Source organism: Callionymus lyra, chromosome 10, assembly GCF_982586985.1.
Source record: "Callionymus lyra chromosome 10, fCalLyr1.hap1.1, whole genome shotgun sequence".
NCBI lineage: Eukaryota > Metazoa > Chordata > Actinopteri > Syngnathiformes > Callionymidae > Callionymus > Callionymus lyra.
In genome coordinates this window covers 12,119,396-12,145,034 of record NC_141827.1, presented here as the reverse complement: position 1 = coordinate 12,145,034, position 25,639 = coordinate 12,119,396, and the positions used below count along the sequence as shown (strand labels likewise).

Genomic DNA, 25,639 nt, shown 5'->3' with positions numbered 1-25,639 from the left:
TGCTTTTTTTTCTTTGTGTACCGCTAGAAAACGACTAATCAAATACTTCAGTTTTCTAGACGGATCCGTGCTGCGTTCATAAGACACTTCACGTCTTGTCACCACCTTAACAAACACTATAAAGAAATGAAGACAAAAGAACAATGTGTACCAATGAATCTTTACTTTAGTAGATGTCACATGACTGGAGGGTTTATACATTGTCGCAGTAGCTTCTCCTGCTCAGGCCGGAGCGAGACTTCTGTCGTCGTCGTCGGTCCAAAGCAGCAGAAGCCAGAGCAGTTCGAACACCACAGGGAAACAAGACAGTGCAGGTGATTGTAAGAATATTAGTAAATACTATATCAATATTTAGCTTTTTTTTTTCTCCCAGAGAACTTGAGATGACCTGTACAGTGTACTGAAGTGGCTTGGTTCGTGTAAACATTCTCTATTTCAGTGAACTGAACTGGATGAACACTGGTTAACGTTTGACTGAGAGCAATTTGTTTTTTTTTGTTTTTCTTTTAGTGCCGTGAGGTCAGTAGTAGTGCACGTGTGGCCTTCCAGGCGTTCACAGGAATCTCAGCATAATCATAAATAACACAGGGAAGAGAAAGACACAACAGTACCTGTTCAATTTGCATACAGTCAAAGACAAAAAAAGTGCACCTATTTCCTGAAATATTAACATCTAAACGTCATTTCTGACGGCTTGACAGGAACCTTTCCGCCCACGTTCACACATTGACGAGGTATCGTGGGGGGCGAACAGAAAAAAGGGGGGCGAGGACGGGACACAGTGGAAAAACAAAACAAAAAAGTAGTGCCTGAATCACACGGGAATGTAACTCCTAGATCCTCGTCGTCAACCTCGCGAAGCCACAAAATCAGGTATAAAAATAGAATCATCTAAAGCATGACCTAAATATAGGGTAAAAACAAACAAGTTCACATGTACACGTATCACAGATGTGCATGTGGGGAAGATCACACCCTGAGGGGGGAGAGAGAGACATGCTGACCACATAAAAACTATTCTAAACGGGACACCCGTTCGGATTCCTGGGATCGTAGGAGAATAAAAACCTTCTGCTCTTATTTGAAGTTTCAGTGTAAGACGGTGAGGTCAATGTGAAAGTTGGGACGTACTACATGTAGCAAGACGCTACCCGTCACACGAAGCCACGACGCCGACGTCGACATTCCACATCAAACTCCACACCTGAAAAGGAATGTACTTCAACGGACTCTTGAAAGCTGTAAAGCTGGTTTCACTAACGAGAAGACGAGGACATGGAGCAGAATTGGCGACCACACTGACGACCTGAGGGTTTATGGGAGGAGCTAAAGTCTCGTCTCACCTGGTTAAAAATCTGCAGTTAGCGCTGACTATCTAAGCTACTTACATTCGTCATCATCGTCCGGATGCATGAACGTCACGAGTGTGGGAACAGACTCAAAGGAAAAAGTGATGCGTGCTTGTCAGTCCGTGTCAGTCCTTAACACAAAAACCTTTTAAAAATCGCTTGTTTTAAAAACCAGATTTTTCTTTTCTTTTTTTTTTTTTTTAGAAAAAAGGTTGTTGCTGATGCTCCAAACATCCTCGACAGAGCGCTTCCCATTTCCCACTGTACGTCCTCCCCGTTGACAGGAAGTCCTGGTAAGCTGGAGGTGTTGGGCAGGAAGAGAGGTGGAGGCAGGGCAGCAGGAGCTTGAGGGGCCGACAGAAAAGGTGTTCCTGGTAGTTTGGCTGGGTAAGCGAGGTAGGGTTTGTCAGAAGTCCGGCGGCTTCAACATTTCCAGGACCGTTTTATGGAGGAGTATGTTACAAATTTGCCTCGTCTATCTAGCCCTGTCGTTCCGTCTTTGTGCGTTCGTCCAGTGTCTTCTCTCAGACCTTGATGTCCTCCTGGATGCTGAGCTGAGACAGGGTCTTCTTGATGCGCAGGGCCGTCAGCCGGGCGGCTCCGTTGGAGTACCAGCACTCCCTCATGATCTTCCCCATGATCCGCAGAGCCTGGGCAACAGGGAGACGGTTAGAAACCAGAGACCCTCATAAAAACAGCAACAGGCGCAGACGTGTCCGTGGAAACCAAAAGTTGTGCGTACCATGAGGATTGTTGAACACATTTTTTACTGCCGACTAAATTGATTTGAATGTACGAGGGTTCCTGCAGGTTTCTAGTCGAAAATTAGTCGACTATTAGTGACTGATCATTTGATTGGACGATTCCTTAACCATCTTATTTTATACTATCAAAGTCCATTGTTGGGCCCACAATAAAAGTTGTAGAATCTCGTGAAATTGAGACCCCTGATATACACATGTTTGGATAATAGGGCTAACTTTATAAGTTTCGATTTTTAAAGTTCCCTTCGACTTGACCTTGGCTTGAATCTGACCTTCAAAATCACAGGTTAATTCCTGTTTACACGTCTCAATATGCATTGCTCTTCAGTGGCCACCAGGCGGCGAGGCACACACTCGTCAAGACTGGCGTTACCTCGTAGCTCTGCCACCAATTCGGGATGTTGGGACGTAACTTTTGATCACAGACGACCTTCCTCATGTCGTCCACGGAGGGGTCAGAGGGCACCAGGTCAAAGTAGGGCAGCTGGTATTCCTCATGAATGCCTGCAGAGACAAAGACCGTCGGTTCGATCATTGCTTCATGGACTCTAAGATCCCGTAGGTTTACGGCGTCCCGACCTCCACTGTTGCAGCGACGAGCGATCTCCCAGTAGACCAGGCCGAGAGCGTAAATGTCTGCGCATTTGAACGAGTCAAAGTGTCTCATGTTGATGGTCTCGTCCAGGACCTCAGGAGCCATGTACCTGTCGAGACAAGACACGTCAGGGTTTTGGACGGCTCGTTATGTCCCATGGTGATCCACGGGGCTGGATCCACTCACCTCTTCGTTCCCACCCTCTGATTCGGGGCGATGTCGATGGTGTCGGAGACGGAGTCGTGGCGGACGGCGAGGCCTAAGTCGGCGATCGCGCAGGAGCAGTTCTTCTTCACCAGGATGTTCTTGGACTTCAGGTCTCTATGAGCGATGCCAGGCTTTCCTGTTCACACGGACGCACACTTCAGTCGCACCCACTTCCAGAACTTGACATTAACATACATTTAATAAAAAAACGTTGTTTGTTAGCACAGATCAGTTTTATAGTTTTACTCTAAGCTCATGAGGGCAGACACTGTCACCATATAGTGCATTTCATTATGTATCAAAGTATGAGTAACAGTTTTACCAAGGCCTTCAGAGGAAAAAGACGCTACACCCGCGCCAGGACAAAGAGGAACCGAGAAAAACGTGTGAGTTACATGTAGATTGAGTATTAAAATTGAATTTGTTAAAAATGTTTGGGCTTGAAAACAGGTTTTGATCTTTGGTTTCATTTACTTATATGATCAGAATCCTTTATTTGTCCCGCGAGGGGAAATTCGGTTCAACAACAGCCAGAGCAATATACCAAGAAAATAAAACACCCAGAAATAAAAAATAAGAAAAAGAAAGAAAATCTAAATAGAATAGAAAATAAATCTGCACTATATTATATATTCACAATCATATTTACAAAAATAAAAAGAAAGGTGCAGTTAAATATTTATCTTGCTGTGTTCTTGGTGTGGAGTCTGATGGCAGCAGGGAGGAAGGACCTGCGGTACCTCTCCCTCACACACCGGGGATGGAGCATCCTATCACTGATGGAGCTCCTCAATGCCCTCAGTGTGTGCTGGAGAGGGTGAGATAAGTTCTTCCTCATGGAGCCCAGCTTGCTCTGTATCCTCCTCCCAGACACTTCCTCCACAGGATCCAGGGGGCGCCCTAGGACGTAACCGGCCTTCTTAATAAGGCTGTCCAGTTTAGCCCTATCCTTTGCTGTCATGCTGCTCCCCCAGCATACCACACCGTTGAAGATGGCAGAGTATTGTACTTCTTTTCTTTTTAAATTTGCGAAAGTTTGAACTCAGAGCGTTTCAAAAAGAGAACTGTGAGGAAACGTTAATGCCTGTCTGAGTAAAGTGAAAAAGAAACAACACACGGGTGAAGCATGTTGGAGACTTTGCGGGTATAATGGAGCAAATCCCTGGCATGCATTTTGGAGCTGCAGTGGAATCAAAGCTTTTTGGACAGAGACCCATATAAACAACATTTTTTGGTGTGAATCTTGCCTGTAAAGGTGAAAACATACCTGGGGGACAATAAAAATTGGAACAATGGAGACCAGAAATTGCTTTTCATATTGTTGGCAGCCAGTAAAAAATGTATCACAAGGAAGTGGTTACAAGTTGAACCACCCACTGCAGTTAATACAAAACTCTGCAGCGAGATTTCTGACCCGCTCTAGTAGAAGAACTCACATTTCTCCGAACCTTAAAACTCTTCACTGGCTGACAGTTTATTTCAGGATCAATTTTAAAATTCTGGTTCTTACTTTCAGATCTATTCATGGTCAGACTCCTCCTTACATCACCATATATTTTGTACTTTAAAATGTACTATTTTGTGCATAAATTGTAAAAATGTAAAATAAAATAAAAGAAGGGTGTGGTTAGGGGTTTTACAGCCTTAAAACATTTTTTTCTCAACCCCAAACATGCTGCGTTGTTATCATTGCACCACCACAGAGCACCCTGGGAACCAAAGTAATGGTACAGAAGTCAAATCCAATGATGTTGATCTTTAAAGAGCCGATCTAGAACGCTTCACATGACGATCATCAGGTCATTATTAATGGTCATCTAAGAATGCTCATAGGTTCTACGGGATGTTGTGTTTTGAAAAGCTCATTCCAAAATAAAATACAAATCAACTGAACTGGAATTTTGGCTGGCATGACACACATTATCATCTGGTGTGAAGATGAATGAATGAAAAAGAAGAACCTTGCAATGATGAGGAAATAATACTAAGGACTATTTGTTAAACTAATCTTAATAATAAGCTGCTGCTGATTTTTCAAACTAGTTGACGGTTGATAGTCTAGGCTGGTCGTACCTTGTGTTCCGAGTATCTCCATGTGCAGATGAGCCAGACCGCTCGCAGCCGACAGCGCCAGCTTGATCATTCCTTCGGTGGTGACGGAGTAGCGGTTCAGGTAGTCGAACAGGGATCCGTGCTCGTGGTAGTCCGACACCAGCCACAGCTGGGTCCAGGTGCCGTTGTCTGAGCGGGAGGCAGAGCGGAGGTGAGCGCCGACCGGGCGGAGACAGACACGACCGACACTTTCACGACGGGTTCACCTTTGTTGTCGGCGGCTATGAAGCCCAGGATGTTCTCGTGGCGCAGCATGATGGTCTGATAGATTTCAGCCTCGCGGAACCAGGATCGCTCCTCTCTGGAGGAGAAGATTTTCACCGCGACGTCGCCGCCCCGCCAGCGCCCTCGCCACACTTCCCCGAAACGTCCCTTTCCGATGATCTCTTGCAAGACGATGGTTCTGGCCACGGTTCTTTGCACGAACAGAGGCAGCCCTGGAGAGAGAAGGTACATTTCGTCTCAAGGAATCAACAAAAGTGATGGTCAATGCTCACCTGAGCCTGAACCGGATGTGGACAGATCATAAATGAGGTCCTGGAGAGTCCTGTCTTTGGCCAAGTAGAGGTTTTCGCACGACGGGTCCTCGACCTCCAGCCTCTGCCGGTGGCTGTAGGCCCTGTGGTGGTACTGGTACATGAAAAAGCCCACGAGCAGCAGCAGACAGAGTAGGGACAGCGGTCCGGCGATCACGGCCACCAGCTCCACCAAACCCCAGGTGCCCCCTGGACCATAGCCTCCCACCAGTCCAGAGTCGGTCGTCACTGCAGGAGAACATTTTTTCAATCCATCTTGTCTCTCTTCTTGATGGAGGACTTCTTACCAGATGGAACTTTGAGGTCGATGCTGTTGCAGAAGTCGGTGTAGCAGCAGTGTCTGTTGAGATACCCCTCAGCGCTCAGGCAATAGAAGGGCTGTCCCGGCGGCACCAGATTGTCTTTGGTGATGCAGGTGCGGATGGGTTCCTCCTGGCCCTCCAGGAAGGACGTGGAGACCATGCAGGCGCCATCGGTCTCGCACTGGAAGCCCGCCTTCTCACAAAGTACCGTGGTGCAGTTGCAGCGAAGAGCTGTGGAGCACACAAGAGCCTTGAGTCGGAGCCCAGCATTCACAAGCTGAGCCTTTGAAAGTCATCCAGAGGTTCGGATGTCGAAGGAGGGGGAAGGCAACTCATTCATAAACAACAATACATTTAAGAGAAAGATACGTTTATGTCTTTATCACCAGTATGAAGGGATACTTTTCCCATCAGAAAAGTGAATTAGAGAGCATCCTAGTCCGAAGGATTTTATGAGTTTCCCCCTAGGGTCAGAAAAGTGTAACTGCAATGTATACTATATAAAATGTATAATAAAAGAATAGAAATGTTGGATTTTGTTGCTTTAACAAATCAACAAATTCATTTTAAAATTTGAATTTCTATTGCTGACAGTTTTATTGAACAATGAGGTTAAATCATTATTATTGGTTTTTTTTTGGTGTAATGAATTGAAAAAAACCTACATCTCAGCAAATATTTGGCAACTCGTAAAGTCACATGACCAGTGTGTCGGAGCACACGCCCCAAACATAAGACATCTGCAACCAGACTACAGTGAATCAATAATCCATTCCCTCTTCCTCTGGATGATTCCTCCCACTCTGACCGCTCTGGTCTCAGCCAACCTATGATGCCAGTATGATGTCTCCTCCTCACGGTCGCTTCATCTGAACCATGTAATAACTGTTAATGATCAGTGAGTCAGAGCGGTGCAGGAAACATACACGACACAAATAAAAGTGCCAACAAATCTTGCGCGTGTTAGATTCTTATTGCAAAATCTGTTTTAATTCTGTATGCAGACCAAAAGACAAACACAAATGTGAGAAGGGGTATATTATTACAGAGTTCACCTTTCAACAGAATGTTAAACTATCAGGGACCACAAAGGAAAAACACTAATGGATGACACATGAAAATTGGAACATGTTGTCAATATCTTGGGCACCAAATGACTCATAGAAGTACCATCAACAGGCAGCACATGTATAAATTGTTCTCAGTGTTTTGGATCATACTTCAAAATAATGCTGCTCTAGTAGAAGAACTCACATTTCCCCGAACCTTAAAACTATTCACTGGCTGACGAATTGTTTCAGAATCAATTTTAAAATTCTGGTTCTTACTTTCAGATCTATTCATGGTCAGACTCCTCCTTACATCAGTGATCTGATCCAGCCTTACACCCCAACTCGGGCTCTGAGGTCTGTGGATCAGAATCTACTGATGGTTCCTGAACACACTTCCGGACCAGAGGAGAGAAATCCTTCCAGACTGTTGCTCCTAAGCTTTGGAATGATCTTCCTCTCCCTCTGTGTTTGATGATCTACTGTTTCCTTTAAGAAACATCTTAAGAAGTACCATCAACAGGCAGCACATGTATAAATTGCTCTGTGTTTTGGATCATACTTCAAAATAATGCTGCTCTAGTAGAAGAACTCACATTTATTATTTGTGCAGGATTTTCCGTGATCTTCTGAGACTCCTGTGTTTCATTTATGTGTCTTGACCTTTTAAAGTATATATTTTAAATGTGTATTGTTTTTGTTGGTTAAAGCGCTTTGTGACCCTGGTTTAGAAAGTCCTTAGAAATAACCTTTACTTACTTACTTATAAAGCTCTCTATGCTTCTTTAAGTCAATCGTTAAAATAAATATAATAGTAAACCTATTTCACCACTGTCTTATGGATTCACGCAGAAAGATTTTTTGTCTTAAAGAGAGGCAAGTAAACAAGTGAGCTCATTGTTTATGATTAAACATGTATGCCTTCGTGATGCTGCGATGAGATTTTTTGCTATACTTGTTTGAACATCAAAGAAAGGAAAAATTCCAATGGGACTTTTTTTGTTGTGTGCAGACAGTGGAAACAATGCCCCATTTAAGAGATAGAGGAAGATTAACTGCTGACTCATCACATTATGAGACATCTCATACTGTGCGATTACACATGTCGCAATCCGTGACATGTCTGGATGCAATTGATCAGAAAATATGCATCGTGTCACAAGAAATGAATCTGTGGTTGTATCATAATGTTGGACAAATGTAACAGCACACTGAGTGGACACACTCATGACTGTGCAGGGGCAGATGGAAGATGGATGAATCCAGAATTTGGATTAAAAAAACAATTATGACTGAAGTCATCCGTGAAGATCAGAGCGATTGGAAAACGTTCACAGAAAGAGCCAACTACAATCCTGCCGTACAAACGTGTATATTTTGTTTATGTTTTTTTGGTCATTTTCCTTAGCATTAAGAGGAATTCTCTTCTTACTTCTTTACTTCTTACCGTGTTATCTAAGCTTTGGAACGATCTTCCTCTCTTTTTGCTCTTGATGGATCTACTGACTCCTTCAAGAAACATCTTAAGACGTTTTTATTTGTTCAGGCTTTTCCTTGATTTTCTGGAACTCCTGTTGTGTTATCAGTTTTATCTTGATCTTTAAAGTATATATTTTATTGAATATTGTTTTGATTGTTTAAGCGCTTTGTGACCCTGGTCTGAAAAAGCGCTATATAAATAAAAATGACTTACTTATCTTATTTCATTCCTTTAATTCTGTGATGCCACCACAAAAATACCCATGTTGTGTTTACACACACTGGCAATAAACACTGATTCTGATCAAATGTGCTCTAGGACTGTTGTCATTGAAGTCAGGTAGAGGCTTATTTACAAACAAAATCTAACACTTTAATATACACTGTAAAAGACTGGAACTTACTTGTTGACTATCTGTTAATAGTAACGGACCACTGCAGATTATTTTTGGAATATTTTAACATTTTCTTAGGATAATTCTTGCATAAAAAGCGAAATAAATACAAGGATCAAGAAGGGTTGTGTGCATGTGTTATGTATGCAAAAGTATTGATCAAAGTGGCTACAGAAACAGTTGTTAACACCATAATAAACACACGAGTTGTCGCCGGACATCAACACTTTCATGACCAGAGAAAATGGACTCAGGCTGATGATCTTATTGGATTAATCCGTGTAGCATTCCAGCTACATGACGGTCCACAACACCGACACCTCCCGCCTTCCAGAGGTTTTCTAATCGAGTCCAATAAATCCCCGATGATAAAAAACGTGAGTATAAATAGAAAAATACTTTATTTCGCGTCTTGAAAACAGGTGCAGACATGTTTAGGTTAGCAGGAGCTAACAGCAGTTAGCCGCAGCCTCCATGTTTTCTTGACTGTGACAGCAGGGCCTGAACAGTCCCGACACCAGCGCACATGAAAGTGACTCACCTTGGCAGGTTTGGTAGAGGACAGCCTGAAGAACCACCGCCGCGGATACCCATAGACTAGCCATGGTCGAAGAATTCCCGGTGCATTTCCTCACATCATCGTCCGTCTGGCTAACTTGTTAGCAAACGTCAAGTGAGGACAGCTGTCAGGGCTCCGTCTGGGTGCTGCGTCTGCTCGGCCGACAGGGGGCGCCAACGCGCGCACGTCGTTGTTTTGATCATTTTTTTGAAGCGTCAAACTACTTTAAACTACCATCAGCATTTTTTTTTTAACAATCAAAGATACAATCATTGTGTTTAAGAAAAGGCCACAGATTTGACCCAGAGAAACGCAAAACTAACTTTCTCGCAATCATCAAAACTGACAATTACTTTTATTTAAACATTTTATTAAGAATCAAGAATGAAACCAAACAAAGACACTGTAGTTACTTGGAGTAAGTAAGTAATTTTTATTTGTATAGCGCTTTTCCAGACCAGGGTCACAAAGCGCTTAAACAATCAAAACAATAGTATATATAAGTATATATATATATAATAAGTATATACTTTAAAGGTCAAGATAAAACTGATAACACAACAGGAGTTCCAGGAAATCAATGAAAAGCCTGAACAAATAAAAACGTCTTAAGATGTTTCTTGAAGTATTTACTGACACTGAGGGGAGGACAGACATGATGACATTTTCATGTCAGGTGCCTTTGCTTTAAGAAGGTCATTATGAAATCCGTGCTTCTTGGCCATAATAAGATGACCCAGCATTTAATAATGTGGGTAATATCTTACATTTCTGGACTCGTTTAAAGATTGATGTAGGTTTTCGTTTAGGTCCAAGGTTGCACATTTGAAGGGTGTAGAAGCTCATATTAAGCAATTCTCCTTATCCAATCTACGTTTTATTGACATTTAGATGACAATTAACTCAACACTTAATGTCATCTTTACCCTTTCCCTTATATTGTACAGGAGTTATTTTTATTGTATTCTTAGCTTCCGCAAACAAGGTTGAGTTGTATTGTGATTTTCTTATTACTTTGGTCATTTTAACAGAGGAAATGTTCAAGTTTAGTAAATATTGCATTGATTTTATTAAGTAAAAAATATTTTTTATATATTCGACTAACTTCTATTCTGATATCCATCTTATTTAGATCGTTTATTTCCTCACATCATTGCTTGTTAGCAAGCGACGCGTGCAGATGAGCGTCAGGTCTGCATGTGCTTCTCCTCTACAGAGTGTAAAACTTCAAAGAAATGCCATAATCAACAAAATAGTGCACTTATCAAAACTTTAATCCACATTTGGTTAAAACACGTCATTAACCAAGAATAAAACATGATATTAAAAAGTTAAAAAAAAGTCTTTGAAAATCTATTTCAGGTGGACGGGGAAACCATAGACCACAGGAGCAGCACCGATCAGGTTCTTTAGCCGGGTGGTGTTACGGGACGGACCCATGTGCAGAAGGAGAGGCGATCCAGAACCAGCAGCGAACCACGATTCCAACAAAGATTGGGTGAAGCGGTCGGTGTCCCGATCCGTGACGTCCCACAGCATGCCCAACACGAAAGGACTGCAGAAAACACACTGTGAGATATGAACTCGACAACAAGATGACACCAGCGTCAAGACATAGACTTCTCTTACCATCCGGCCATGAGGTAATTATTGACAATCCCGTGTCCTTCCTCGATCCCCTTGACCGCCAGGGCAGCACTGCTGCAGCCGAAGAGCAGCGAGGCGGCTCTGATGTTCTGCTTGAGGAGCGTATGCCCGTCCAGGAAACGTGCACCAGCACCGTGACCCACATAACTAGTGAGGAGACACAGCAGAGGTTAACATGAAAGTTGACGATGAACAACATCTTTTCTTATCGGAAAAAAAAAACTTTGAAATAGGTGTGTGCGTTATTTTGTTATTCATTATCGCAAGTAAGAATTTTCCCAGTGGATTAAGGCATCACACGCTTCACTTCATCTGCCTAAAGTCACACAAGGGCAATGGCGTCTCTGTCGAGTGGTCGGGTATAAAAGATGGCGGCCTCCGACACAGCATCTATACTTGACATCACAAACAACATACTTTTTGTTTGCGTCAGCAGCAACGTTTTTTTAGACTGACAATTGAACTGCAAGTGTTTATCCCTTTAAAAAAAATTTAAAAAAATGACCGATAATAAATTAAAAAGCCTTTTTTGTGTAGTTCAAGTAGTTCCATTTTGACGTTTTGTATTCTGTGATGTATAGTTTTGAAAAATTACATTAAGGATCCTTTTCATCGTTTCTGCCATTTGCCAAAATCTGTCTTACTTGAAGTATTGTTAACCATTTCCACTTTATTTTTGCTTTATGAAGAGTTTTGTGCTCATTTTAATCATCGATTCTGGCTCAGACATTTGAGTGCGGATAAAAACAGATGGACAAGACAAAGATCTTGACATGCATCGCTAAAAACGAGTGAATAAGATCATTATTAGACAAATAAATGTCAGACTTACACGTAGAGATCCTTTTGGGAGACGGCTGCCGACAGTTGACCTGGGTCTGGCGTGGAGCCACAGACACCTTCCCAGCCCTTCTCACTGCAAACAAGCCGACAATAAGTAACAAGCGAATACAAAACAGAATGTATAACAAAAAAGAAAGAAAGAAAAAGAGCTGACCTGCTGAACCACGTCTTAAAACGATCCTGTGATTCCGTCAGGTTGGCGTCAGGGTCCAGCACGTAGAAGACCTTCTGCCTGTCGACCCCTTCATTCAGAATGGACCGGGGTTCAGTCTGAGGCAAAGAAAAAAAAGGCCATGAAAAATCCACGTTATTTAGTACTAATGTTGCACATGAGACTGAAGTGAGGATGTACAACATGTGTGGATATAAATGCAGAGCATCTCAAGATTAGCCGTTTCCAAAAAACTGTTGCAATGACATCATTTCAACAGCGATGGGAGTCAAAAGCAAAACTTCACAGATGTCAGAAATAAGACAAAGAGATTTTAAAAACGTGTCCAGTGTTCTGGTGCCTACAGCTGCAGCTGTACATAACACACAGCGAACCTGCTCAACCTTTACCTCCTTCTGAAGGCTCAGTCCAATAATTGACTGCAGGGACGGCATCCGACTCACAGAGTGACACTTCAGGACCGGGATGCTCTCCCATGGCATCTTTTGGAGGGTCTGACAATCCAAGAGTAAATGCATTACAACAACACAGGTATATTTGACAGGAAGAGGACAAAGGTTTTTTTTAACGCCGCACCTTATCCAGAACCAGAACCACGTGACCTGTGGGCTCGTCAATGTCAGCGAGCTCGTCTGCCGCATTTATGACGTCCAGACAGTCACTTTTTGGGGAAACTCCCAAAGCAAACACCTGCAGGTCTTTCTTGGAAAGCTGCGGCGAAGCTGACAGAAGAACCTGAAAACAAGTTAAAGTCAGTCAAACCCGTGTCCAAACTGCCTCTGAGCTCAGAGGGCGGTGAATGGTTGATGAACCACCTTCAACATCTGCTCACTGACAGCCTCTCCTTTAGAGCTCATGGTCTTCAGCAGGTTCTGGACCTCCAGGCCGACACGGGGGTCACTGGACGGTGGCAGGAGTAAGCTCTTCCAACAAAGTAGAAGAGTCTCCATTTCTTTCAACAGTTTCTGGAGACAAGGGTCAGGAACACATTAGTTCACATGACTTACTAACGGAGCAGGACAGGTAAGGTAAGATAAGGTAAAACTTTATGGAGGAAGAACTAAATAATGCCCTTTAACCTGTTGAACGATAGGGTCTGGAGCATCCTTAGCCTACAATGTAAGTGAAGTGCCAAAGAGGAATAGCACGTCAGTTCGGATTTTTCTGAGCATAGCCAGATATTGTGCAGAGCCTGCCCTTCAGTATCCAGTATGACATTACCAGTTACATCCTGACATCTGAACGTCAATGAGTTGAGTGTATGGCTGGCATGCGTGTGTTCAAAAGAAACCTTTGTACAATCAGACAGGGCAAATTATTTGCATTACTCTATTGTTTTGTATTAGAGAAGATGGACTCAAAATTGACGGAGTGACAAAACAGGTCAGTAAAAGAAAGGTCGTGGGGAAACTGGAAGAAAAAGGAAGTTATGATGGTATGTGCACCATTGTTAAAATCTTCACTAAAGTTTGTATCATTTGTTACTGACCGATTCATAAAAAGGTTTACAACTTTTTGTTCTTACACGGCCGCAAATGCCGCAAAGCAGAAAAAAAACAACAAAACAAAAACATGTGAAATTGTTCATTCTATTTTGAAATATGAATCATTTCTTGTGCAAGAAAGACGGACATTAAAAAAGTGGTCGCAAATTCAATCTCAATATTAATGGAACAATAAAAACATTAAGAAAGACTCGAACAAACCCCTGCAGAAGGTTTAACATTGAAGAAAAAAAACTGAAGCAAGAACAATTATCCTTGAGAGCAAACATTAATACATGATTATTTTTCTTTATAATGAACTTTAAGTCCACCGTCTCATTCGTTCCTCACCTCAACTCGCGCGTCCAAAGCACGTCGACCTTCCCACCACTTGGCTTTATCAGAGACACAGCTCACCGCCTTCTGCTCCACCTGAATGTTGTCCATCTCCTGGACCAGCCACCGGATCGAGTGCTGCAGGCCACAGTGAAATCATCGTGTTGGTCATTCAAAAGTCAAAATTTACAGGAAATTGGGGCATTTTTTGCTTTTAAAAAAAAAATTCAGAAAAAGTTTGGTCAATAGCAAATTACAAATAAATAAATAAATAATTATATTTGAAGAGAGAACACACACATAATGGTAAAGAGTGAATTATTGAGAAGGCATTCATGCTAGCATCATTTCCATTAAGACAGAATTTGGTAATAAACATGTAGCAGAAGTATCACTCGTTGGCTTGAACATGTTTTTTTCAAGATCCAAAGAACAAACAGTCCACCTGCATGTTTGCAAACTCTACTCACGTCTTCATTGAGAGGGCGGAGTCACATGTCTGACAGGTTTCATTTAAGATCAGTGTTGTTTGTATTAGTAAATTCACTCACTTATGCAAATTCTCCAGAACTATAACATGGGTTCGTTAGTCTACCTTTTTGTTTGGGGCAACAATGAACCAAAAAAAAAAAAAGATGTTGTAAAAAGTATTTGTCACCTGTTTTGAACAGGTGGGGATGAGCACTGTGACAGGAGGACAACCTCTTTCCAGACGAGAGAGAAGGATGCTCTCACCCATCTCCCCTGGTTTCAGTCCAAGAACGGACATAACACAAACGGTCACACCTGCAACGGAAAGAGACAATTAAGAGGAAACGCCACATTTTTGTGATCATTAAAAGTCGACTGATGAAATGTGATCAAAATACGAGACGATCCACCAACTGACGCTAAACTTCACCTCGAGGAAGTTGTTCCATTTGTTGGCCGAATTCGTGACGTGCGTCGTCCAGTAGAGTCGCTGCGGTTGAGAAGTTGAAGACGTCCTCTAATCGTGAAAGACGTTCCGTGTGGAAGGATCTCTGATCGTCCAGCGTCAGGGAGCCTAGTCCGTCTGCGAGGTCAGTGCAGCCCTTCTTCAGTTTCCTGGAACACAAAACGTTATTCGACCCTTCGAGATGCGAGTCCAGAGGCTGCAGACGCTCACTTGAGACTACAGGACAGATGTCTGATGGTGCGATGCCGACTGGTGATGCCCAAGGACTGAGAGTGTAACATGGCGGTCATCATGGAGTCCTTCTGTCCAGTTGATAAAGCCAGAAGAGAGCAGAGATTGGAGTAGTTGATGGGGGAAGGGAAGTGATGGGTGGCCGACCAGGCGGAGCACAGCAAAGATTCCACGTCCACTAGTGAAAGATTGTCTGGAAGAGTAGAGGACGTGGATGAGATGAGGGGGGGGATGAAATAGTGGACGGAACATTCTACATGGTTTGTACTACTACTCTCACCTGGTGGGGGCGCTGTATGTCGACGGGAGGGTGGTGGTAACGTCACACTTTTGCAGCTCAGCTCATACACTTCCGCTCTCAAAACATTGCAGCTCATGTCTTTCCGTAAAACCTCTAAATCCACATCTGTGGAGAGTACACAGGGAAGGCAAGTCTGTAAGTGGAGCTTGTCACGGATACAGCAATACCAAAAATGTTCTTATGTTTCTGTCATGACTCGGACGAAGAGCCCGAGTCACCATCGAACTGCGGTAGAACAGCAGGCAAGAGACATTGATTTCATATGCAGTAGTGACATTTTTAAATAACCAGAATAAAACAAGAAACTGTCTTTATCAAGTTGGTAAACAAATGTGGAAATGGCTCAATGAAGAGTTGCGTTTTCTGACATTATGGGGAAACTAATAATTAAGTATTACATGATATTTCAACCATTATTACCCACCATTATCTTTGCCGGACCCTTCTTCATTAATCGACGTGGACAGCTGGTCAATGCTCATGTCCAGAGTCTCCCGACAGTCTTCCTCAATTATCCTCATTTTGTCAGGCTCTTCCATGACCTCCGATCCTTTTCTGGACACGTCCTTTCGGGTCCTCCCTCGTCTTGTGGTGGATGGAAGGCTTATGAACTTCTCATCTTCATTGGAGGACGAGGAGGCCGGCGCTGCCGCCGTGCTCTTCTTCTGCCTCGTTGTCCGCCTGGGTGGTACGATCTCAGCAGGAGGATCTTCTACCTTTTTCACTTTTCTTTTAGCGGTGCTCCTTTTGAGAGCTTCTTTCGGATCATAATTGACGTCCGAGTCGCTCTCGTCACTGAAGTCCACCTGTATCAGGGAACAAATGATTATTTGTTGAAAAAACTGGATCATTAACACAGACTCAAAGTAAACATTTCTGATCTTCTTTATCGTTTTTCCTTGTTACCTTTAATATGTCATCAAATAAATCATTTGAAAATGCTTTGTATTCTTTTAATCTTCTATCTAATGATCAGAAAAGTTCTGTCCAATGCTCACCGTAAATATGGATTTCTTGGTGCGTCTTGGTGCGGCGGGCACAGGCAGCGCTTTCTCTGGAGATTCCTCCTCAAACACCTGGAATTGTTTACCGCCAGTCCTGGGGGGCTTCCTTACAGAAGAAGGGGCTTTCACCGCCCGAACAGGAGTGAAAGCGAAGGTGGGTACGTGTTGATACGTAGACTTGAAGTCAAAGCAGTCCAACTCTTTGACGCGTGACTTGTTCTTCACCATTGCTGGAGTCTTGGGAGCCAGTGTAATAGTCTTTGCTGGTATGCTAGCTGCTATGCTTGTCCCTTTGCTCTTTGGTTTTGAAACGGGCTTTGCTCCTTTCTTTTTCAAAGTATTAGAAGTCAACAACGATTCTTTGGGTGAGTTCCAAGTCCAGGAGTGCGAGAAGAGCTCTTCTGGACTGCAGTTCTCTTTGCTCGCCAGGTTGACAAGAGACACTATGGCTTTCACTGTTGTTAGATTTGCCTTCACAGCGTCGAGTGAAGGAGAAGGATTGGACTCCACAAACTCCAGTCCATCCCTCAGAATGAGCCAAACATCAAAAACCTTGTCATGTCCAGCCTTCAGCCCTGAAAGAGCCATTCGAAGGTAAACGCTGCCCATCATGTCCAGCACCATAGGGGGCGTAAAGGAGCTTTGGGAGAGACCTTTTTTAGCAAATAGCTTCTCCAGTTTCTTCTTTAGGTGAACAGTAACCATCTTAAACCTCGACAGGGCAGACGAGTATAGTTCTAGACTCGTCGCGGCTTCACCGGGATCCAGCTGGAACACCAGATCAGCCTGTGTGGCTGCCCAAAGTGCTGTCGTTCGAGCCAGGCTTGGCTCGGCGCAGCAGGAGCACCGACAGTTGGCTTTGTGCTTCAAGGATGCGAGAATGCCTCGAGGTTTAGCCTTCAGTGGGGGAGAGCAGGACAGGTCTCGAGCGATAGGATCCGTGCTGTTCCAGCGAGTGTTCAGGAGACTTTTACTTTCATCATTCAAGGCGGGCGGGGGAGACTGCGGTCTTTGTGCTGGACGGCCCTTCCGTAATTTAATTTTTTTTCCAGACCGTTCCTCCTGCTCTGATGAATCTGAGGGGAAGTGTAAACAAGACCCTTAAGTGCTACAGAACAACACATTTGTGCCATAAAAGAGGTCAACATGAACCAAAACATGGAATAGAATACAATGACTGAAATACCGGTTGAGGATTCCAGAAGGCTTCTGACTTTTTCCAGATCCAATCTGCATTCTTCCCGCTCTCCCTGCAGCAGCTCCAACTCTGCTTTCACCACCAGCAACTCAGCACACCTGAAGAATGGCCAAAAATGTATAGATTAGGATTAGTCAACATCAAAACATGTAAACGGTTACACAGATTAATAAAATAATAATCACATACACCTTAACTTGTTTTTGTTTAATAATGAATGCATGATAAAGCTTTAGCTGTCAACCACCAGTTTAATAAAAAGTTAGAATAATTATATGACTCAAGAAGAAACTACTAATTTAATGACTTACTTGCTGAAAGCTTGCAACTTTTTAGCCAGTTTGAGGGCTTCCAGACATTGGAGTCTGGCATCGTTCAGGGCCCCACAGCTGGTCCTTACAGACACCACCTTCATGGAGCAGTTCAGGAGCTCGTGGAGCAGTTCCCACTTCACCTGCAGGTTGTCTCCTGTTCAGAGGGGGAAAGTAAACATTTAGTAACGTATGAAACCAAATAATCACGTGGGACTTGTTAGAGTTTAACAAGACATTTCTGAATCACCAGTTCATAATCTACTGCTTAAAAGAAGTGGGTCAGAGATAGTATTTTCATATGAAGCACTCAGACTTGCCAGAAGACAAACAAAAAAAAAAACTGTCACTGGAGTCATTTTCTGGTTTTGTAAACAAATTAACATGCACAAAATGGTTATATTGTAGACAGAAACACTAACTAAAATCCTGAGGATCAACCTACCTTGACAAATGAAGCACACATCTGATGTGCCAAGTTTACCATACAATCCTTTCCCGATCAAAGTGACCAGCAGACTGCACAGTAGCTTTTGACTTTCATACAGAGCCGTGTCAGGGCTGTTCAAGCCTTTAAAACAAGAAGAAAAGTCCATTAGACCTTTAAATATGTGAAAGCAACAATGAGGCATCCAGGTTGTTGTTTTTTTTAGTTTTTTTTTTACAACCATTTACAATTCCGAGCTCACCATGCTGAGCCAAGAGGTTCCTCTGGTGTGGCTGTAGAGTGGCGGCGTTGAGACCGAGATAGCCACTGCAGGTCTGGAGCGCCTGAGCTCGAAGCATGTACCAGCTCTTGGAGAGATGCTGTTTTCCAGCCTCTTGTAGAACATCGCACAGGAGCTTCACTCCGACGTCCACCTGTAATCAAACAGTTTAAGTGGCAGTGTAATGGTGGCAGCTTGATGAACTCTGTGGTAGCAACCTACCTGTCCAACACTGTAGCAAAGCTGAGACCTCAGGAGAACTACCAGCGTGGAAAGTGATGACAGCTCATCCGAAGCGTTTGAGGGAAGTGCGTCTTCTGCTTGCTCTAGTTGAGACTAAAAAAAAAAAACATCTTAGATTGTATTCAAAGTAAATGGACCGCATTTCTCATAGGGGAGGAGATACCTTGGCCAGCTCAGGAGAGCCCATATCAAGGAGGAGGCTTGCTGAGTGACAGCAGGCTCCAACACGTGTCTTGACATCGCCAAGTCTCTTTGACAGTCCAATAGCCAGCTGGTAGGCTTCAAGAGCTTTGAGTTGCTGCATCACACAGAACAATTTTGTTTCAACATGATGGTAAAAAACTGTGTTGATAGTGTGATGACACCAACAAGAACAGAGAAAAGCATTCAATACAAAAATCAGGTACTAAGTCTAGTACTAAGCTTCAGTTAAATGTTCTTCATCCATGCATAGGTGCTGAGAGGGATGTGATAGGCTTTTGACTGCAAGTTCTAAATGGTTTTTTGTACAAGACATCAGATAAAGATCAGATAAAGTCACGTTTTCCTGGACGATTAACAGACAAAGAGTGGTATCGTTTTAAAATGGAATTTGATTACCTTGGACATGAGTCTGAGAAGAGCAGCGGCCACGAGGAGAGAGCCGCAGGTCTGCTTTGGATTCCGGATGGCTGGTAGATCTTTGCTATGAAGTAGATGGGACCACTCACTCAGCGCTCGCTCCAGGGGTTTGCCCATTTCTTGACGGGAACATTAAATACATGCTGTTAAGCATACGCCAGAAAGGAGGGCAGTAATACAAAGTCTTACTAAGGTCTTTGGCCAGGCTGAAGTGCAGTCCTTCATAGATCTCCAAGCTGCCCTGAATTTTTTGTTTTTGCTCATGATCAAAATCATTGCTGCCAAAGGCGCTCGTCACAGATGTCGACTGTTCCCGCATCTCCTGTGATTTTTTGTCCTTCTCGATGGCCTGAAAAAAAGAAGATACGAAATTGAACCGCCATATAAGCAAATCCCTTATTGTATCACTTTTGGACAAAAAAAACATTCTGATATTTCTTTACCTCTTGGACGTTTTTCTCAAGTGTACAGATGTAAAGCCAAAGTAAAGCATGAGCTTTGTCATCCATCAGTAGGTCTTTGTTGTCTGGGGTCACAGGTTCCTCGTCAAGCAGACGCAAAGCTTCATGGGTAAAATCAACAGGCGTACTACAATCAGAGGACAGGGAGGGAAAACATCATGCTCTGTGCATCTTAAATGTCTTCAGTGTCTGCAGTATAATCATTTAGTTGTCAGCTGCTAAGAAACACAGTGATGGAAAAACTTACCAGTCCGTCTGCTCACTGAAATCTTGGAAACACACAACCTGAGCCATCTCACACAGGTACACTGCACGCAAGTGAGTGTGGGAGCTTTCCTCGTGGCATATGTCAAGCAGATCACACAAAGTGTTGTACCGCTCCTGTGTGGTGTCTGACGCAACCTCTTTGTATCCCCGCAACTCTTCATCGAGGAGCTTCAGCATCACCGTTTCATCCAGCTCTCCAGGTTCAAAACCATCACGCAGAGTCCTGTAACATCAGTGTTCAATACAGAACAATACAGAAGCTGAGGTGCAGACATTCTCTACCTAAGACGGATGTCCTCCTCCGTTTGTCTTGCTGCATCGTTTTTTGTTTTCACCCAAAAAGAGACGGGCTCAGACAAGTTTGCGGTCATTCGATCTCCCAGAGCCCTCAGCCACAGTATGACCCAATCCAAAGCCCTTTCCAGGTGACCAGACCACCGAGACGTCTGGACCGCCAACATGAAGAGCCTGTTGATCTGCAGATGAAAACACAAATCAAATGTTTCATTCTGACAACAACTGCGCAAAGAACTGACACCATGTCAGTGACATGAAAGACCAGGTCATTAAAAGTCTGTGACGCTGGAATGGCTTTGTGAGTCTATGATTAATACAGAAATGAATGTGTAATCATACACGACGAGTTATGTTATTACGGCTTTCAATTGTACATTGCGATGTTTAAATTACAAAATGATTGCAAGCATTTCCTTGTGACAGCAATGATACATTATATTGCAAAAAACTTTTTCCTTGAAGGAAAATAACAACTGAGCTGCATTTTGCACCCTCTAATAACACCAAATTGACCAGACATTTGGTATGCATTTATTTATGGTTTATCGTTTTTGATAGCAACACTGATTGCGAGCAGATGTTCAGTTTGGAACGACATGTTCATGTCAATGAGTCTCTCAGGTGAAGATGCAGAAATTCTTCTTTTTGTTAGATTAGATAAACTTTATTCATTCCTCTGGAGATCTCCTTTAGCAAATTGTTTTTCCAGCACACAGCAACACAGACGATAGATTCATAAAACAAGAACAAAGCTCAATAAAAAGCAAGTTCAAGATGACACAATCTAAAGAACATAGATCAAATAAAATAACAAAGGATACAAAGATTAAAATGGAAAATCATCCTTTCACTCCACTCCTTCCCCCAAACTCAGTATTAAACAGCCTAATAGCATGAGGAATGAATGAGTCCCTGAGTCTATTAGTGATGCATCTGGAGAGGAGAATTCATGCTCCATCTGCTTCTCTGCTCACTAATGACAGTGCTGAGAGGATGATGTCATCATCCATGATGACAGTAGTTTGTTCAGTGATCTCCTCTCAGCAATTGTCACCAGTGAGTCCAGCTTCAACCACAGAGCCAGCCTTTCTGATCAACCTGTCCAACCACTTGACACTCCTCTTGGACACATTCCCACCCCAACAAAAAACACTGGCCACCACAGACTGGTAGAACATGCAGAGGAGCTTCCTGCAGATGTTAAATGATCGGAGCCTCCTCAGAAAGTACAGTCTACTCTGAACTTTCTTATACACATGGTCTGTGTTGCAGGACCAGTTTACTGTCCATCCACACACCGAGGTACTTATAGTTGTCAACTATCTCCACCTCGTCGCCTCTGATGGACAGAGGCGAGGCGACAAAGTAATGCATGTTATTTTCAACTGGTCAAGCACTACTCATTTCATTTTCATTTTCTTTTTAACACAGTGACAGTTGCGTAGGGCTGACGATTAATTTGACGTTTCAATTGTGATTAGAAAAAACATGTTTTTCAAATTGCAAAGGTTGCACTTTGACTCCTGGTCTGTTCTGTAGTCATGTGACTAACGAGTGGAGCCAAGAAGAGCGAGAAGTAAACAAACACACGTTGCTAGGTAGAAACAAGAGGCAGGAATGGTTATCGGCCTGTAGGGGCTCTTGAAAATAATGATCATTTAAAAAAAATGACCACCAACCTATGAATTTTTCTGAATTTCGGAGCTTACCCGGTCAACGGCGAGTGAGGCCACGCCATTTTTACACAGATCTCTGCAGGGGATTTCCACCAGTTTGAAGGCTTGATCATACAGACGTCGGTTTGACAAGCCACACACCATGTTGCTGACAGCGATGACTGACAGAAACAAAAAGAGACAATTATATTGCGTGACTTCGCTTGATCGATGGAAAAATATTCAAATTACCAGCTCTGACAAGGAAACTGTCCGTTGGTAGTTTGCGCATCTCATTCATCATCGGTCCAACAATTGACTGAAGGTAGAGCAGCACTCTGGTCATCGTGTCTTGATTCTCAAGCTGGAGTAAAACAAACAAAACGCATTAACAATGTGCTGAGAAATGAACGAGACCAACATCGTCTCACCTGTGCTGCCTGCATGGCATCATAAGCAAAAACAAATCCCTGGTAAAGGCTGACACAGAGAGAATGTTGAATTCTACTGGTTGCTGCGTCACACGTTGGCTTCTGTGAAATACAATTGAATTAACTTTCAAAACACAAACCAATATTCCCAGGATGTAGTTTATGATTGGCCCTGTGAAGGTTCTGATTTTAAATAAACAAAGCTATGGTGCAGGTGCTCATTCTTTCAAGCTCACATAACTAGCTATGCTAATTGAGAGAACTTAAATGATATACAAACCTTTATCATCTTTGATAGGAGATCTTGCTGTTGTTCAAGGAAGGAAAACATGGACAGCAGAGAAGCTCCATTTAGGGCCTTTTTGCTTCCGTTCTCAACAGTCCACATCACGAATGCACATCCTGCCACGACAGCATTGCCTTCTTGCAGCTGGAGCTGTTCTTGACGAGACTTTAAACCTCTGACGCACTTTGCCAAGGTTTCATGGTTGTCCGTTTCCACCTTCATCTTGGAATGGTTTTCGATTCCCAATTTCGCCAACCAGAGCGCCAGCCATCTGCCATCCCCCCAGCCTCCAAGTTTGCCTACGGTCTCTTTTAAGAACATCAAAGCTGGGTCATAATGTCCAGCCTTGGTACACATCTTAATCACGACAAGGGCGATCTCGGAGAGGACAAATGCAGCCGCCGGATGTGCATTCCAACATCGGAGGAAAAGTTCTTTTGTTTCCTGAAGAGCGAAATGAGCATCTTCTGCGCTGACCGAGCCACAGCTCTTCTCATAATCACAAATGGATTCATCCCCATATTTTGGAGCTCTGGACAAGGATTGAGTTGCGTCTTCTTTGTCCATCAAGATTAGGAAGCCAAGGGCTTGCATCTGGCAGTGGAGTTTCTCTCGTGGACTTATTCCCCGTTTATCTTCGGCAGATGAAAGTCCATTCCAGATGACGGTAAAGCAGCTTCGCACCAGAACATAGTAGGTTGCACACTGTAAAATACAGAAGCGGAAAGTCTTACATGTTTGATAATAACCACACACCAATTTCCAAGCGACACAAACCTCCTCAGATCGCGCAAGCCGGTTGTAAAGCAATCCTGCCACATGGCTGCATGGATTGCTCGCGTCAAGTTTGCTGAGATTTTTGATGACATGGAAAATAATTTTTTCCAAGTACAGAGGACTGCTTTGGTGAACTTGTGCCGGAGAAGCATCGTAACCATTAATAGCCAGTTCAACCAGATTCAATAACTGGTTGAGATGGGCGACACCTGGGGAACCAGCTCCAAGGTGATGGTTGCAAGCTCTGATGATCCGGTCACAGACGGTTTGGCCCCATAGTCCAAGACCGCTTTTTACAAAGGCCTGTTGAATACAAAAACCAGGACATACAGTAGTAAGAAGCCATTAGAAACTTGGGTTACTCAAGCAACATTCCAGAGTGTGATGAAAATATATATTACAGTTTGTTGAGTTTGCAGAGGGGGGACCTGTAGGTACAGTTGTTTAAAGTCTAAATCGCTTTGATTTAATTTAAAGAATTTTATGTCAATATTAGTCTCATTAAAATATGGCATTTAGTCGATTCTTGTTTGGTCCGTTTTGTCACTTTATTCCTAAAGCTAAAGTCTAATTATTTTCATTGCACTAGAAGAACTCAGAAGAAACAATTTCCCGAAGGAGACCTCCTGAGGGATCAATAAAGTTTTACCTTACCTTAACTCACATTTCTCCAATCCTTAAAACTCTTCACTGGCTTCCAGTTTCTTTCAGGATCAACTTTAAAATTCTGGTTCTTACTTTCAGATCTATTTATGGTCAGACTCCTCCTTACATCTCTGATCTGATCCAGCCTTACACCCCAGCTCGGGCTCTGAGGTCTGTGGATCAGAATCTACAGACTCCTTTAAGAAACATCTTAAGACGTTTTTATTTGTTCAGGCTTTTCCTTGATTTTCTGGAACTCCTGTTGTGTTATCAGTGTTAACCTGACCTTTAAAGTATATATTTTATTGAGTATTGTTTTGATTGTTTAAGCGCTTTGTGACCCTGGTCTGGAAAAGCGCTATTTAAAAAAAAATTACTTACTTACTTTGCTCTTGTTTCATTAAAATTATCATCTGTTCTTTTTCTGTGTGCTCGAAAAACAATTTCCTGAAGGAGATCTCCAGAGGGATCAATACATTTTATCTATCTAATCTTGGTTGGTAAAGTACAAATTGTCATATTGCTTGTAATTCTCAGTGAAGAGAAAAAAAAGGGATATGTTAAAAGAGACATTGACACCTCAGCCATAAGTAATAAATAGCGGTTTATTTATTTGTACAATTTAACTGAATTTTATTACATAAAGTATAGAGTAAAATATAGTGTGAAGCTAACCTCGAGTTCTTCACAAAGTCCCTTGGCTTCCTCCGCAGAAGAAGTCCGCTTGATGTATTCTTCCACTTTGAGACACTTCATTCTGAGGAATTCTGTGGATTGTGACGAAAAAAAAAGGCTCATGTTTACGATACATGTCAACGTTTGCTTAGAGACAACAGAGTCTTCAGCGATAAAACACGTCATTAGAAGGAATACGTTACATTAAAGTATTCAGACCTAAGTTATTAAAATACTGAATTTGAACTTACCGGGTGTAAATAAATATCAGGCAGAAAGTAGAAGCGTTTCATATCCGCGCGATTTTTGAAATGTACAGTTTCAACCAATCACATGACACGTCCGCTTTAAAGAGACGTAGTCGCAGTTGCAACTTGTGACGTCATCACGTAGGAAGTAACCCGGAAGTGCCCTTGAGTGTCGTCGAGCTGTGTGTCTCAAATCGCAATACTTCTCTTTAGTATTGTGGAAGTTAGTACGCATCAGGAGAGTGTACTACTAACTAGTACGCAAAATGATTTTTTCTCTTCAGGATCGGGGCAGCCTTACGGTATCCCGGCTGCGCATGTGCGCTGACGTAGCAAACGTGATGACGTCATTACGGTTCTCTCACAGAGATAAAGTTCTTTCAGCCTACAGTATCGCGACTGCGCATGCTCGGGATTTGCTAGAAAGCGTTTTGAAACTCTCGCGACCTTTCGTCCCGAGCTTTTTTACTTCATTAGTATTTTATTCACATCGCTATTATTAAACGGATCATAGA

General features: G+C 42.9%; 2 protein-coding genes across 4 annotated transcripts; both read right to left on the bottom strand.

The window, feature by feature from the left end:
- Window positions 1–484: 484 nt before the first annotated feature.
- On the bottom strand, window positions 485–9,491 carry LOC148070357 (activin receptor type-1B-like). 2 transcript variants are annotated; one of them, XM_087801685.1, is made up of 9 exons: window positions 9,330–9,491; window positions 5,851–6,096; window positions 5,525–5,791; window positions 5,234–5,464; window positions 4,989–5,156; window positions 2,895–3,051; window positions 2,693–2,817; window positions 2,487–2,617; window positions 485–1,999 (listed from the first exon to the last, which is right to left on the bottom strand). In XM_087801685.1, exons 1-9 carry the CDS (start codon window positions 9,391–9,393, stop codon window positions 1,874–1,876), a joined length of 1,515 nt encoding a protein of 504 aa, XP_087657811.1. In that variant the 5' UTR covers window positions 9,394–9,491; the 3' UTR covers window positions 485–1,873. The 2 variants fall into 2 exon arrangements, with proteins under 2 accessions (XP_087657811.1, XP_087657810.1); XM_087801684.1 differs by having other exon boundaries at window positions 2,487–2,817.
- Window positions 9,492–10,623: 1,132 nt separating this feature from the next.
- On the bottom strand, window positions 10,624–25,248 carry espl1 (extra spindle pole bodies like 1, separase). 2 transcript variants are annotated; one of them, XM_087801760.1, is made up of 32 exons: window positions 25,128–25,248; window positions 24,877–24,968; window positions 23,557–23,859; window positions 22,774–23,484; window positions 22,494–22,595; window positions 22,315–22,426; window positions 22,117–22,244; window positions 20,393–20,586; window positions 20,091–20,333; window positions 19,826–19,970; window positions 19,572–19,731; window positions 19,362–19,501; window positions 18,925–19,059; window positions 18,741–18,854; window positions 18,501–18,672; window positions 18,257–18,382; window positions 17,812–17,968; window positions 17,489–17,598; window positions 16,297–17,378; window positions 15,723–16,104; window positions 15,278–15,403; window positions 14,977–15,190; window positions 14,731–14,915; window positions 14,488–14,615; window positions 13,845–13,967; window positions 12,825–12,974; window positions 12,586–12,744; window positions 12,399–12,503; window positions 11,992–12,107; window positions 11,827–11,910; window positions 10,977–11,141; window positions 10,624–10,902 (listed from the first exon to the last, which is right to left on the bottom strand). In XM_087801760.1, the coding sequence occupies exons 2-32, from the start codon at window positions 24,955–24,957 to the stop codon at window positions 10,701–10,703; spliced, it is 6,354 nt and encodes a 2,117-aa protein (XP_087657886.1). In that variant the 5' UTR covers window positions 24,958–24,968; window positions 25,128–25,248; the 3' UTR covers window positions 10,624–10,700. The 2 variants fall into 2 exon arrangements, 1 of the variants encoding a protein (XP_087657886.1); XR_015712948.1 differs by lacking the exons at window positions 10,624–10,902; window positions 10,977–11,141; window positions 11,827–11,910; ... (2 more) ...; window positions 12,586–12,744; window positions 12,825–12,974 and adding an exon at window positions 13,409–13,621 and having other exon boundaries at window positions 13,694–13,967.
- Between the last annotated feature and the right edge of the window lie 391 nt (window positions 25,249–25,639).

Coding starts and splice junctions, on each gene's coding strand:
- espl1 (XM_087801760.1), bottom strand. CDS start 24,957: ATGAAGTGTCTCAAAGTGGAAGAATACATCAAGCGGACTTCTTCTGCG. Junction 19,732..19,825: donor TTGAGAAAAACGTCCAAGAG/GTAAAGAAATAT, acceptor TCTTTTTTTCAG/GCCATCGAGAAGGACAAAAA. Junction 17,379..17,488: donor CCTTCTGGAATCCTCAACCG/GTATTTCAGTCA, acceptor ACTTCCCCTCAG/ATTCATCAGAGCAGGAGGAA.
- LOC148070357 (XM_087801684.1), bottom strand. CDS start 9,393: ATGGCTAGTCTATGGGTATCCGCGGCGGTGGTTCTTCAGGCTGTCCTC. Junction 5,465..5,524: donor CACATCCGGTTCAGGCTCAG/GTGAGCATTGAC, acceptor TTCTCTCTCCAG/GGCTGCCTCTGTTCGTGCAA. Junction 5,157..5,233: donor CATAGCCGCCGACAACAAAG/GTGAACCCGTCG, acceptor CCTCCCGCTCAG/ACAACGGCACCTGGACCCAG.